We start from the raw sequence: 14,536 nt of genomic DNA on the forward strand, positions 1-14,536 counted from the left end.
GTGCAGCAACTTGATGTGGCATGGCTCTAGTCAATGTAAATCCTTTGCAGAAATATAGAGCCATGCTGCCTCTATAGCCGTCAAAAACAGTGGATGTGGTGTCGGGGCAGGATTTTCTGAACAAACTGACCTCACGATTATGTCCCGTATATGTGTGATGGGATGCATGTGAGGCGATCTGGGCGGCCAGATCATTCGCTCATACTGTCCAGAATGTCCTGGTGACATGGCGCTTTGTCATCCACATAAATTCCGAGTTGCCGAACATAATCATTTCCAGTCAATAATCAGTTGAGTTGGACCAGAGGATGCAGTCATTTCCCCATGAACACAAACCAAACCATTATGGAGCCACCACCTGCTTGTACAGTGCCTTGTTGACAACTTGGATCCATGGCTTTGTGGGGTCTGTGCCTCACTCAAACACTGCCATCAGCTATTACCAACTGAAATAGGGACTCATCTGATCAGGCTACGGTTTTGAGTTGTCTAGGGTCCTCTAGTGCCATAGTCGAGTAATACCAAATTTCACCACACTGTCCTGACAGATACGTTGGTCGTACATCCCACACTGATTTCTGCAGTTATTTCACACAGTGTTGCCTGTCTGTTAGCACTGACACCTATGCAAGTACTGCTGCTCTTGGTTGTTAGGTGGACGCTGTTGCCCACTGCATTGTCTATAGTGAGAGGTAATACCTGAAATTTGGCATTCTCGGCACACTCTTGACACAGCGTATCTTGGAATACTGAATTTCCTAATGATTTCCAAAATTGAATGTCCTGAGCATTTAGCTCCAACTACCATTCCATGTTCAAAGTCTGTTAATTCCCATCGTGCAGCCATAATCACACCAGAAACCTATTCATGTGAATCACCTGGGTACAAATGACAGCTCCACCAATTCACTGTCCTTTTATACCTTGTGTACACGATACTACCGCCATCTGTATATGCGCAAATCGTTATCCTATGACTTTTCTCACCTCAGTGTATAGTGTGTCGTGATGCAGTGTATTAAAATTACTCTGGGTTCAAGCTAATTAAAGTGTTTTGAATGCCATGGACTTTCAGCTGATTGATCTCCAGCCATTACCAAGTAGTAGCTGCTTACTCCTGTGTAGTTTGCAACACTTCTGGTTGGGCTACATTTCTTCAATTAAGATTTAAACAAAAAATTGAGTCCTATAATTGGCCATCGTGTTGCTCTGTTCTCGCATCGAAAACCTGCCTTATTTATGGACTTTGACACTTCCCACATTACGGTGGTTTGCAAATATCCTCCACGGAACATACAAAGAACCAAAACTAATGGAACCACTGTGTACAATAAAACACTAGAAAATCTGGGAGAGAATAACAATATGAAATAGGACACACACACACACACACACACACACACACACACACACACACACACACACAGGAGTGGGGGACGATGATTAAGTTATGCCTGTGGGAGCATGTAGGGATGTGGGTAGATAGGGTAGATAACAAGGATGATGACAAGCTTCCTCTGTCAAACTCCCTGACTACGATGATGGGATATATTAGAGGTAGGTAGTACAGTGCTGTTCAGGGCAAGTCTGCAATGGCTACTCTTCCTGCCCTGTACACTTCAGCCTCAGCTCCTCCTACAAGTACTGTTGCCTTATTATTAAGTGGTCTATCAATTCTACATGACTCATGCGGATAGTACATTGTAACCTATGGCTTAGATATCTCCAAAAAATGTAGTGTTACACCTAAATCTTTTCACAAGTGATACTTTTGCATGGCACCCAATTAGTGTGCCAAACTCGTAAAAATTGGTGAGTAGGTTGTGTACTTTCCTTGTAAGTAGAGTATATCAGATGGCTCTCCCCAATTTTTTCTGTTATGAAGACAAAATAATATTTCGCATCATAAACTGTGTACTCAATTCTGTTTTTAAGGGCTGATGGGCTGACAAAACTCAGACTGCTGGATCTACGAGGTGGGTATGGACTCGACGACGATACGGTAATTGCCGTCAGCTGTGGATGCCCTGCTTTGCAGGAACTTAATGTCAGAGAAGCAGAGTTGCTGTCTGATACTGCATTCTCTCAGATCTACCATCTGGAACATCTTGAAATGTAAGCAGTCTTCGTTGACTTAGCAGTTTAGTGTAGACAAAGTAGCTGAGTAATCAAACGGTGACTGGTGAGTGATGATTCTTGGAGAAAATGGAGATGCTGATTGAAGTACTAAATGACCCCAGTGATGCATATGTAGCACATGGTATGAAAATAAATAAAAATTAAACAAAATCACAGTTATAGGGCTAAATAAAAGAGGAGTGAAATGTGAGTTAGGGTCTGAACCATAGAACTGGTGAGGGTATCCAAGTATTTGGGACGTTAGAATAGGGAAGATATAAATTGTGAACAAGACATCAAAGTCAGGATGGCACTGGTGAAAGAGGCATTTCAGAAGCAGACTCTTAGTGGTTTGAATACAGAATTAAGAAACGAAATAGTGAAATGCCTGGTACAGAGTGTGGCATTGTACAGAGCAGAAATGTTGACATTGATAAGGCAGGACAAGAGGTGAACTGAAGCTTGTGAAATGTGGGTATGGCCCAAATAGAGAAGATCAACTGGACTGATAGTCAGGAATGAGGAGGTATTGAGAAGAGTTGGAGAAGATTGGAGGATGTTGCTGATGGTGAAGAATAGAAGTCAAACTGGATACGACATAATCTGAGACGAAATTGTCTTCTGCCAGAGGCAATTGAAGGTTTTATTTTAGCAAAGACAGGAAAGGGCAAAAGAAAGTACCGGACGATGTCAGGACAGTAGACATCAGAGTGGTATGTACTGTACTAAAAATAGATAGGACTCACTCTGTCTGTGATGGACAACGCTGTTACATTTCGGATCCTCTAGTGGCAGAGGGTTACATCTAGTGTCATAGAATTGGCAAAGTCAGCAGAGTAATTTGCATGTCTCATAGTACCTCATCTGATATTGAGAACAGAATAAAAATGTAGAACAATTACTTTTCTGCATTCCTTCGTACTATCAACATGAGACTTAATTTAATTCATGTTCTGCACTTTGAGCCCAAATCTTGACTAACTGAAACGGGCCTGAACCTTTCCATCGGATTAAAAATATGTGCTGCACAGACCTAAGGCAATTTATAGTAGTAGCATAACAACTTTAATGCTCCAAATTGAGACACAGTTAACTTCCTTTCTTCAGAAGCTTCCTTTGGAGAATCTGATTATGTAAGCTATTAGGTTTGTGGCTGTTGCATCACTTCGTATGTATATTTGTTATTTCCATCCATCTACATTAGACTGGAATTTAATTTTGTGACAATTTTACCTTAAGATGTTCATAACTTTTTGATATACATTGAAGATGCTCTTTTTGACAGAGGACTACTAGAAGTAAAATTCATTGCATTTTTCTCTGCCAGCTCATTCCCAGATAAATGGTGGCACACTTGCTGTTGTTCCAGACTGGACGTGTCGTGGTGCAAGGGTCTCGCCGGAGCCCTGTTCCCTTGCCTCGCCAGGCTACCGCGACTTCACACCTTGTTCGCAGAAGAACTGGAGTTTCCCATGATGCAACCTGGTCTGAGCAGTATCCTCGCGTTGTCCAGTGTGCGCTGCCTGATATTCAACTATTCCGTTGTTACTGGAGTGCCATTTCATAAGTTCCCAGGAAAGCTGGTCAGTCTCAGGTAAGATAAGATCCATATCTACATGGTTACTCTGTGATTCACACTTGTGCGCCACTCCATTCTCAAATAGCATGTGCCAAAAATGAACTCTTTAAATCCTTCTCTGTGGGCTCTGACATCTCATATTTCATCAAGATGGTCATTTCTGTCTATGTAGGTATGAGTCAACACAATATTTTGGTATTCAGATGAGAAAGTTGGTGATTGGTATTTCCTGAAGATATCTTGCCACACCAAGAAATGCTCATGTTAACGCCGTAACTGCGGGTGATTTTCTTATTTTTCCATAGAAAATTGTGGGATATTTTTAATTGATAATTAGAATGGTTGTAAGATACAGTTAAACAAATGTAACTTACTGTAGAGTTGATTTTTCAGGGTGTATACGACCCGGGAGATCCGGGAAAAACCCGGGAATTTATTCATCCGGGAGAAAACCGGGAAAAACCCGGGAATTGTTTACAATTCCAGGAATTTTTCATTGTTTTAGTTTTCATTTAAATTTTTGTGATTTTGTGTGGCAAGAACGAATACTCTAACAAAGGATATTACTGTATCCCGCTACTGCAGAATAACACTGCAGCAACGAAACATGAACGAGAGGAAAAAAAAAAAAAAAACGTAAAATAAACTTAAGTTGCAAAGGAAATGCGCCGTATACACCAACAAAACACAGTGCTCATACAAGCGTCTGCCAACAGCAAAATGTGTCAAAGACTTTTGGAAGACTATGCAATGCTTTATAACAACAAATGGCCTCCGATCAGCGTGACATCACAACTGTTTAAATTAGATTCCTTTGAGCAGTTGCGGGCGGGCTCTAGTGCATGCGTAGTTGAGTCGCATATGAGTAGTACCTTCTCCCACTTCTTGTTACAGAAGTGTGGCTTGGCGCCACTACTTAATATTGCACCGGTTCGGAAATATAGTAAATCCGGGGCTGATGCACAGAGCAGTCTGAGTTGTGGTGGGGAGGTGGGTCGTCTCCACGTGACCTGTGTTTACGTTCAGTGATTTTGTTGTTTCCTTTTCGTTTATTGCTCTCACGTTAAATGATAAAACGGATTTTTGTGACCGGGAGATATCAAATGAATTAAAATACATTCGAATAATTAGGGATGGCTAAAATATGTCATTAGTTTCAGATTTTATTTCCACCTTTCTGATAGTCAAGCATTAATCGCCTTGCAGAACAATGAAGTTATTTTTGTCGATTTGCTAAAGAGATTTGGCTTTTATTAAGCTTTTCTGCTAGGGCAGTCAGTTTATTTGAAACGAACCGTTTAATTTCACACTGTTGGCTGGTTTCAACTGTTCGCTGATTACAAGTGCTCGTATGACATTATGCCATAATAAAGAACCAAACATGAGGTCATACAATACTGGTAATCCAAGAAAATTTACATACGAATCTGGACATATGAATGTGCACTTTAAGCCGAATTATGCATTTTAGTATGGTTCACGAAATTCCGATTATCTTGAAGTATCCTTTGATGTCTTGTTTCTTTTATGACCTAATGTAAGATCACACATTTACGTCGTTATTAAAAATTTTACTAACACATTTGTGTGATGTATATTAAAGTGTATCACGCGCAGAAAAGATCAACATCATATGTGGATGCTTAGCTTCTCTTCCAGCTTATTAATTATATTAATTTAAACCATTAACTTTTCTTATTTGTGTTTTTGTGCTACTTAAGAGTGATCTTGCTATGGGCTGATTACATCACGTGTTCTATGCTGTCATCAGCTGGCGAGATCACGTCACATGAATGATGAGTGGCTTACAAAAGCGCATTGCATCTCATTTTCAATGCTTCGGAAAGTAACATGCGGTATATGGTGGAATTCGAACTTATACCTTCGTAATACAAAAATATGCAGCGTACATACTGCTGCACATCAAAGATGTTTCAAAACGAGTTTTTGTTTCCCTGAGTTTCGTTTTCTAAAGTGGCGGGAAATTCTACTTCGGTATATAAAACCATAAACATTCAAAGGATTGATGAGTTTTACAGTGTCAAGGAATAGTATATGGTCACTTAACACGGAAAAAGTGTATTTTCACCCGGGAGAAAGTGTATTTTTAACCGGGAAATCCGGTAAAAATCCGGGAATTTTTTTTCCTTGTCCACATAGACACCCTGTTTTTAATTGACATTGAACGTAAATAATGCAGCAAATACAAAAGTTGCATTCAGTGTTGTAAAAGCAGAAAAAAACTTATTGATAAATATTCTGCGTGTTGTATATCTTACAGCAATGTTTTGTGCACAAGCTATGGAATATGGATACAAAACTGCTGCCACGAGAAGTTACATGTGTAAGTATGTGAGTGCGACAGACTGATCTATAAAATGCATATCCTGTAGTTTCAGAAGGGAAAATAGTGACTTCGGATGAACCAGAGGAACAGAAAAAGATCTGATGGGAAAATAGCAGCCTACGATATTTCAAAGCAATGGGAAAATCACAACTTCCAACGTGCAAAAAGGGTGGAAATAATGTCAAACACAATAATCACAGGCCCCATGAAATTGTCCGGAAGGAGCTGAATGCACACGTCCATGTTGCCCGAGGCTGAAGGGCTAATGGCTGCCCTTGCAACTCATTTATCATATTTGTGACAAGTGTAAGTGACCATACGAAAGTCTTTATACGAGGAGAGTCAAGTGTCCTCTGAGCCTGTAACAGCTGCAGGATCAAATAGAACATTCTTCGCTTTTGTGCACTGAACAGATGAATCACTGTGAACAAAGTCTGGTGAATGAGGAGGCTGTGCCAGATATTTGGATTCACTTTCCTGAATAGTCTAGGCTGTCCTCCAGGCTGTATCCGGTCAGGCTTTGTCATGCTGTGGCAGTACTCCTCACCAGGAAAGTACTTGGGCTCGAACAAACGCAAATACACCAAAATCGTGTGAGAAATAATGTATAGGTCTCTTATTGCACTAGTGATACTCCCGCATCTGCAAAACTCTGCAGTCATCCATTAGAGGCCTCTGCGTATGCCATGCCGCGCTGCACACTGACCTGCCGGTACGCCAGTCGGGACCAGTAGGGATGGTGCAGTGTGCCTCTGAAGTTGCGTTTTGTGACATTATTTGTGTATTGAAGCATCAGATGGCTCGGCAATTGGTAAACAATCCTGCTAATGTATTGCGATTGGTTGAGATGAAGTTATGAAGAACCCTTCTTCGTGAAGATGGTATTGGTATAGAAGATGAATCATTCACATGTTTTCTGGTATCTATTATAGTGCAGAAATATGAGTGTAAGTTAGAAACAGGTACTGTTGTAACACTGACACATAATGATGATGATAGGGATGATAATGACAAACAGCTCATTGCAAACGGTAGTGCTATGGCAAGTGCGGGAAGAGGCGATGGAAGCAGTGACAGTGAATACCAATCGTCTTCCAAGAAGAAGGTTAAAGTTGCAAGTATCATCACAGCGTTTGATGACAACACACTGTGGAACATGTATGATGATTATTACGTAAGAGGTTTCGACACATACGACAAACTTCTAAAAAGATACCCTAAACTGAAGTCTAAAAGCAATATTAAAAACATACTGGATTACATGGCAAAGAAATGACAAGGAAATACAGTTTTCAAAGGAAATCGCACACTGCTGTTAAAGACCATCAAGAAGCGTGTAATGGCGAAATTCGATGAAACGTGAGAATGCGGTTTCGCCGTTCATTATCGGCATTTACAACATTGGGCATTGGACGTAGCCAGAAAACTTGGGTGTACAAACTTCACAGCTTCACTAGGATTTATTACTAATTTGAAAAAGGAGTTTAGGATAACATCGTGCCGTATCACTATGCTCCAAGCACGAAAAGATAAGGATGACAAAGAAGAGCTGATTGAAAGAGCTCAAATGTTTGTTGCTGTCGTCAATGAGTGTATCACAAGGGAAAACATTGATATTAGTTCTGTATGGAACTGTGATCAGAGTCAGTTCAACTATGAACTTTCTTGTGACAGAACACTATCGATGAAAGGGGAAACAAACACTGTCGCGATGTTGCAATCAGTTAACTGTGCAACACGTAGTTACACGATCGATGTTGCTACATCAATGGGTGAACGATTGGCAGACAAACTCTATATTTGCTTCCAAGAATCCAGTGGAAAGTTTGGACCCCATATGTCAAGGGAAATAGAAATGCGGCGCCCTCCAAATGTCGTCGTCGATGCAAGTGTGAGTGGGAAGATCACGAAACAACATCTGAAGGCGTTTTTCTTTCAGTTTTGAATCCACATTAGTCGAGAAAGTCATTAGTACTTTGTGACTCCTGGTCTGGACATAAAGATGAACGAGTACTACTGGAAGCATCTGGCGGAAAACATGTAGATTTAAAAATCATTCCACCTAAAACTACAAAATATGCACAACCTCTGGATGTGTATTTCTTCAGGCAATATAAAATATATGCCAAGAGAATAACAGACTCCATTAAACTATGTTCCAGTAATATGCAGCCGAAATTGCACGACAGATTCTTTATCATGAATATGCATTCTGTCATTTACAATCAGTTATCTGCAGGAGTATACAGACCAATGCTTCGTTACGCGTGGCAGAACGCTGGCTACGATATTGGTGAACCAGTGAACAACTTCAAAAGTGTCATTGACGTTGCGTTCAACACTGATATTATAGAATGTGCAAATACGCCATGCGATCAACTTGCATTTCTTCACTATGCGTTTTGCAGTCATTCGTATTGCTCGGAGCATTTTATTGACATTCCGCATTTACATTTATAGTTAAGATTGCTGCATTGCGTATGGCATCTACAATTACATCTACAGTGATATCTAGAGCATGACTGCGGAGTTTTGCAGAAAAACGACACCCACCAGCACATTCAGAGGTACATAATGGTCCTGTAACCAAACGTTCACACAGATCTGTTTGTTCGAGCCCAAGTACTTTCCTGGTCGGATCAGAAGTCCTCATTGTTTACTCCTAATTGCAGAGTGAAGGTGATTTGTCAGCATGTCTGAATAAGTAGTAGTTTTTACTGAAATGCTCAAAATTACTCCATTTGCATCCCCGAAGAGAATGAGCATGACTTTTCCAGCAGACACTTGAGTGCAAAATTTTTTTGTTTCAGCAATGAGCTGTGGTACCATTCCGTACTTGCTATTTTCATTTCTGGTTGGTGATAATAGACCCAAGACTGCTCGCTTGTAACAATTTTTCCCAGAAATGCATTATCTTTGATGCAGAAACAATGCAGAAGTTCTTCACAGGCATTGAAGCGATGGTCTATCAGTTCGGCTTTTGACTGACGTGGCACCCATCTTGTAGACACACCTTATTGAAGTGGAGTACATTGTGAACAATATTCTGCACTGATCCAGTACGAGTCTTCAAACTTGTGGTTATTTCATTCGGAGTTACATGTCTGTTCTCCTTTACAAGCCACTCCACTAACACAGTGTTTACATTCGTCACTATGCAGTCAGCCTATCCTGGTCTTGGCGCATCCTTCACAGGAGTTACACCAACTACCTACACCACTCCTAAGCTTGCTGCATTGGCAGACACGAGTGACCATGTTGTGCTGTCACTCCACGATGAATTTCAATTGATTTGACATCTTTGCTATACAAAAAATGCATCACAGCTTGCCACTCGACCACGGTGTATGTTGACAGCAGGGCATCCATATTGCTGTGGATGCTGCTGCCTTCTCCTGATTTGTAGCATCACTCTGCCAGTTGTCGGTCACTTTCTGAACTTCGAGGAACTTTGTTGCTACCCATTAACTCAATTACACAATTTTTCGAAGTTTCATGGAGCTTTTAAGGTTTTAATTTGAATCGCTCTTGTAGAATAAGAGAACAGGAAGTACCAGAAATGTCATCTACTCATCTACTGATACCCCAGTTGTGGCTGGCACGTAGGCCACAGTGAAGATGCCCTGGGAGAACATATGAAATATCGAGAAAGTTTTATGTAAGTGTCTTTAATTGTGCCTGTCTGCAACTTGACGTTTCTTCTTTATGGCAAGTAGCAATCTGTCTTTTTCTACATTTTAATATTATGAAAAGGATAGATTGCTGCTCACCATGTAGTGGAAATGTTGAGTTGCAGAGAGGCGCAAGATAAAGACTGCTAAACAAGTGAGCTTTCTGACAAAGAGCCGTGTTTTGACCCCCCCTCCCCCCACACACACACTCTCAAACACACACACACACACACACACACACACACACACACACACACACACACACACAAACGGACACACACACACACACACACAGAGAGAGAGAGAGAGAGAGAGAGAGAGAGAGAGAGAGAGAGAGAAATCACTACATTGTGCTGTCTGAATACTTTTATTTGATAAAATGCCTAAATATATTCTATAAATGCTGCACTAGTTTTGTTGTTATACTTCTCTGTATCAGTTGTTATATAATTAATTTGTTGGAGCAAGATTAGCATTTTCTAAAACCTTTCTGCTCCTCCGAAAGAACTGCTTCATATCATTATGTCACATCCTTTGAAATTCACAACAAAATAAGAGGGTGTGACGTAACAAATATGAAGCTAAATATTTTTAAAAGCAAGATACATAATTTTTCTAACTGAAATATGCCACTACTTAGTGGAAGATTTCATTAAGATTAAAGTGATATTTTGAGCTGGATTCTTAAAATGAAATAAAAATTTACACTTGTTATAGAGGATGAAAATTCTGAAACAGCTGTAGAAAGAACTTTGTACAAATTCTTCAAGTAATATAATACGTAAACTCTTCAACAAGTAATACTGTAAGTTCGACAAAACTTTAAATAAGTAAGTTGTAACCCTGACATGTCTCCTGTACATCAGACTAATGTCCTGAAATTCTGTACATTATGAGATGAATAACGCACATTTCACATATAAATATTATGAAAAGGATAACTGCTACACACTGTAAAGATGACACATTGAGTGGCAATCTATCATTTTCACAATGTTGTTTCATGGGTTGCACATTAAAATCTACAATATGTTCTAAACTTATTTACTTCATGATATTTAAATATAGTTCTTTGTGAAGCACTTTCTTTGGCTAGAGATTTATGTTCCATTTGTTATTCAGCAAGTTTTGCATTTGTTGCCTTTTTCTTGTTTTGTCACCTTCTTTCAGTCTTTTTTTCATCCCTTGTTGTGAGTAAATGTAAGCCTACTCATATGCAATTAAAATTTCTCAGCAATAGTGTTGTACAAGCCTTCACAGTATAGAGGTACCTCAGTTGGATGGTCACACTGTCACAACAAACACAATGTCTCCATTGTTATCACAGGGAGCTGAAAATCCGAGGCTGTCAAGGTGACCCTAAAGCCACAGATGGACTGTGTGAGCAGATGCCTGATCTCAAAATCTATGGCAGCATTGAAGCAGAGGATCCACCTTTCAACACAGAAGATCACCAGAATGATGTAGACCTTGAAGGGGAAGAGAATGTGGGGCTCGGTGGAGCAGACGAAATACGTGACGACCGTTCAGATAGTGGCAAAGTCAGTGACGTTGACAGTAGCAGTAGCAGTGGTAATGAGAGTGATAGTATTATTTGGGATGAAAGTAGTATACCTTTTCTCTTTCTGCAGGATGTGTGATGAAATAACCTACAAACACTTACATTAAAAAAAGAAAAAAATACATACCACATGAGATTACACCAGATCAACCATAAATGGACAACTAATAATGCAGTAGCAATAAAGACAATAGCTTAATTGTATTAAAGCAAAATGACTATAAAATTAGATAACATCTTTAAAGATAATAACATCACACAGATAAACTGGGATAAACAGCACAAATGAAAAAAAAATTGTCAAACGTTGCAACACAATCCTAACACTCGATTAAGATAGACCGTGCATAGTGATAAACTGTAGAAAATGTAGACTACATGAAACACTCAAAAATCCATGAATCATTAGCTGTGATCAGCCCAGTGGTAGATAGCATAGATAGCCCTACATAACTTATTAGTAAAAAATTAAACATTCTTCTATCAAAATTCTATATATACATAAAAAAAATATACAGTAAGAAAACCAAGGTCATTAGCACAAAAAATAAGATGTAAAAATACAAACAAATGGGAAATTCATATTGTTTGCTACTACCCAGTACATATCCATACTAATATTCCGAATTCTAAAATGATCACCATAAATGAAAGTAACCTGCTCCAATACAGAAAAACTTCAGTAATTGACACTAACGAAATTATACTGATATGAAAATTAGTGCAGCAAAACTACTTTCAGTTCAAAAACAAAATTTATACGCAGACAGATGCAATTGCCATGGAATGCAGCATAGCTGGGACAATAGTGGATTTATTCTTAAACATGCTAGTAGAAAAAATTTCCAGCAACACACACACATTGATTTTAAAAATTGTGTATTATTATAGATACATCAATGATACACTAATCCTAGTCGATGGAGACAGTGCAGACACCCAGCAGATACACAAGGCACTGAATGCACTGCACCCTAAATTGGAAATTTTCAATAGAACCAGAAAACAATAAAGCAAAACATATCCCCGACCTAATCATAAAATAATACACACAGATTTGAAATTTGCTGTGAGCCCATTATAATAGAAAATGATATTAATGTAGATCCACACTGCCCAAATGTATATATACTTTTATGCCGTGATTAACAAAATAATAAACTTATCGCTTAAAAAAGACGCCATACAAAAAGAGATTAAAATCTTACAATATATGGCACAACAAAATTATTACAGTCCATAAGTAGTCACTCAACCGTACGATAAACACACCAAACCAGCACAGCCTGTGATACAAAAAGAAGTAACACTCATGAGAGAATACCAGTAAAACCAAAACCAAACAAGACATAGTCTCAGCTCACAAATTCAACTGGATAAAACGAAATGGCTCATGTATTCAAACTTTAAAATATACAAAATTCGATGCAAGGACTGTGATAAATTCTACATAGGCCAGACAGATAGAAACCCTACCACTCGATACTGAGAAAACCTTTAGAGGCAGCGACAACAATCCTTCTACTTTTTTCCACCACCTAAAGACCAAGCAGCACTTAATAGATAATACAGAAGAAACTATTCAAATTTTACCATTGCCAAAAGGACCACTGATGAACATTCTGGATGAGATGGAAATCTATTTACATACACACACAAACACTCTGAGAAAATACTAATCAGCAAATTGATCTGAATTGCAAAGAATACAAAGAAAAGTATTAAAATTATCCAGTAGGACAATGGATGGATACATACAAAGAAATACAAGGTGACCAGAGATTACATTATAGCCAAGTTCACAACAAGGTATAGATTCGAACAACCAGTACTGAATCACACACCGTCGCTGGAAAACCCATTCGCAAACAGATAGGATGACACGTGTACAAGAAAATAGGACTACCAGAATTTGTAAATAATATCAAAAGTGAAAAATACATACAATTAAAAAAATAGTTATAACACACAGGAAAGGAAAAATATATCAGTAGCAAAGATAAATACCTACATAACAGCAATGGAACAGAACTGCCAGTAACTACACAATATTGCTGGATTATCCGTCAAATAAGCTGTCACCAAAATACTGATACAAAGAATAACCTGACAACTACATGAAGTAATGAGTCAGGTTAGGCGATAATCAATCATTATTGCCCCATTTTCTAGTGGCTATTAATAGTTTGACTACAGCTGTGTGGCCTACAGTGTCACAAGCCCTATATACTGATGACTTTTGTATCTACTATAGCTTCTCCACTGTGGGTGTTGCCAAACAGTGACTGTGGGGTGCCATACGAAAGGCGCAGTCCTCGGCTGTCACCTGTGGCTTTCAGCTTTTCGCCAACAAGGTGTGTTGTTTACTTCTGTCGCTGTCGCACTGTCCATTTACAACTAAAACTCCACCTCAAGGACCGAGTGCGCAGTGGGCTGGAGACTCATCATTTTATGGGATTGGGCTTCGATGCCCGGTCGTCGTGGCTTCCCCATCTTTGCCAGCTTGAGCAAATGTGCTGGTCACGCCTTAACACTTTCAGACCCTCTGGCTACAATTGTGTACATAAACTTCTGCTGTGCCTTAGCTGCAACAGAAGTATTTTTTCACAATGGAAACCTGAGATAAACATTTGTGAATGTTCAACCTTTTCATTGCTGTTGGGCATCACTATGAAAATATCAACAAGTCTGTAGCAGGGCGCAGCAGCTCGTGACCACCAGAATACATGGATGTGGTTGGCTTACTATATTCCACTGAACATTGTTATTGTCATTTTACATGATAATTATTGAATGATTATTTTACTATTTATTACAATACAGACTATTTTGTAATTGGTTATTTTCGCCCATAAAATGAAGGCAAGTGTGTGGGATATGTTTTGAAAATGGGTACATATTTTTGAATTAATCTTGCACCTAAAATCATTTTTAAAAAATCACTTAAGAACATTACCACAGAAATAAGGATTTTTCGATTCCTGTAGCAAAAATTTGGGTATGAAAGAGTTAATACTCCTCACTGTCTCAGTAACAGCAGTTGGGATGCAAACAGCTCCACACTTTTGCAGCTCTACAAAACTCTGATCCTTTCATGTCTCGGTTATGGGAGCCTGGTGCATGGCTCAGTACAGTCTTCAGCTTTGTGTGTGCTGGACCTGATACACCATTGTGGAGTCCAATTTCTGGAAGGTGCCTTTTGGACCGACCCTGTGAACGGCCTACTCGCAGAGACTGGTGTCCCTCCCCTATGGATCAGG

At 39.3% G+C, this 14,536-nt stretch overlaps 1 protein-coding gene across 1 annotated transcript; it reads left to right on the plus strand.

The window, feature by feature from the left end:
- Nucleotides 1-1,988: 1,988 nt before the first annotated feature.
- Nucleotides 1,989-11,355, plus strand: LOC126428359 (uncharacterized). The gene is made up of 3 exons (XM_050090290.1): nucleotides 1,989-2,115; nucleotides 3,488-3,712; nucleotides 11,043-11,355. The coding sequence occupies exons 2-3, from the start codon at nucleotides 3,591-3,593 to the stop codon at nucleotides 11,353-11,355; spliced, it is 435 nt and encodes a 144-aa protein (XP_049946247.1). The 5' UTR covers nucleotides 1,989-2,115; nucleotides 3,488-3,590.
- The last annotated feature ends 3,181 nt before the right edge of the window (nucleotides 11,356-14,536 follow it).

Source organism: Schistocerca serialis, chromosome 12 (genome assembly GCF_023864345.2).
Source record: "Schistocerca serialis cubense isolate TAMUIC-IGC-003099 chromosome 12, iqSchSeri2.2, whole genome shotgun sequence".
In the NCBI taxonomy this organism is placed as follows: domain Eukaryota; kingdom Metazoa; phylum Arthropoda; class Insecta; order Orthoptera; family Acrididae; genus Schistocerca; species Schistocerca serialis.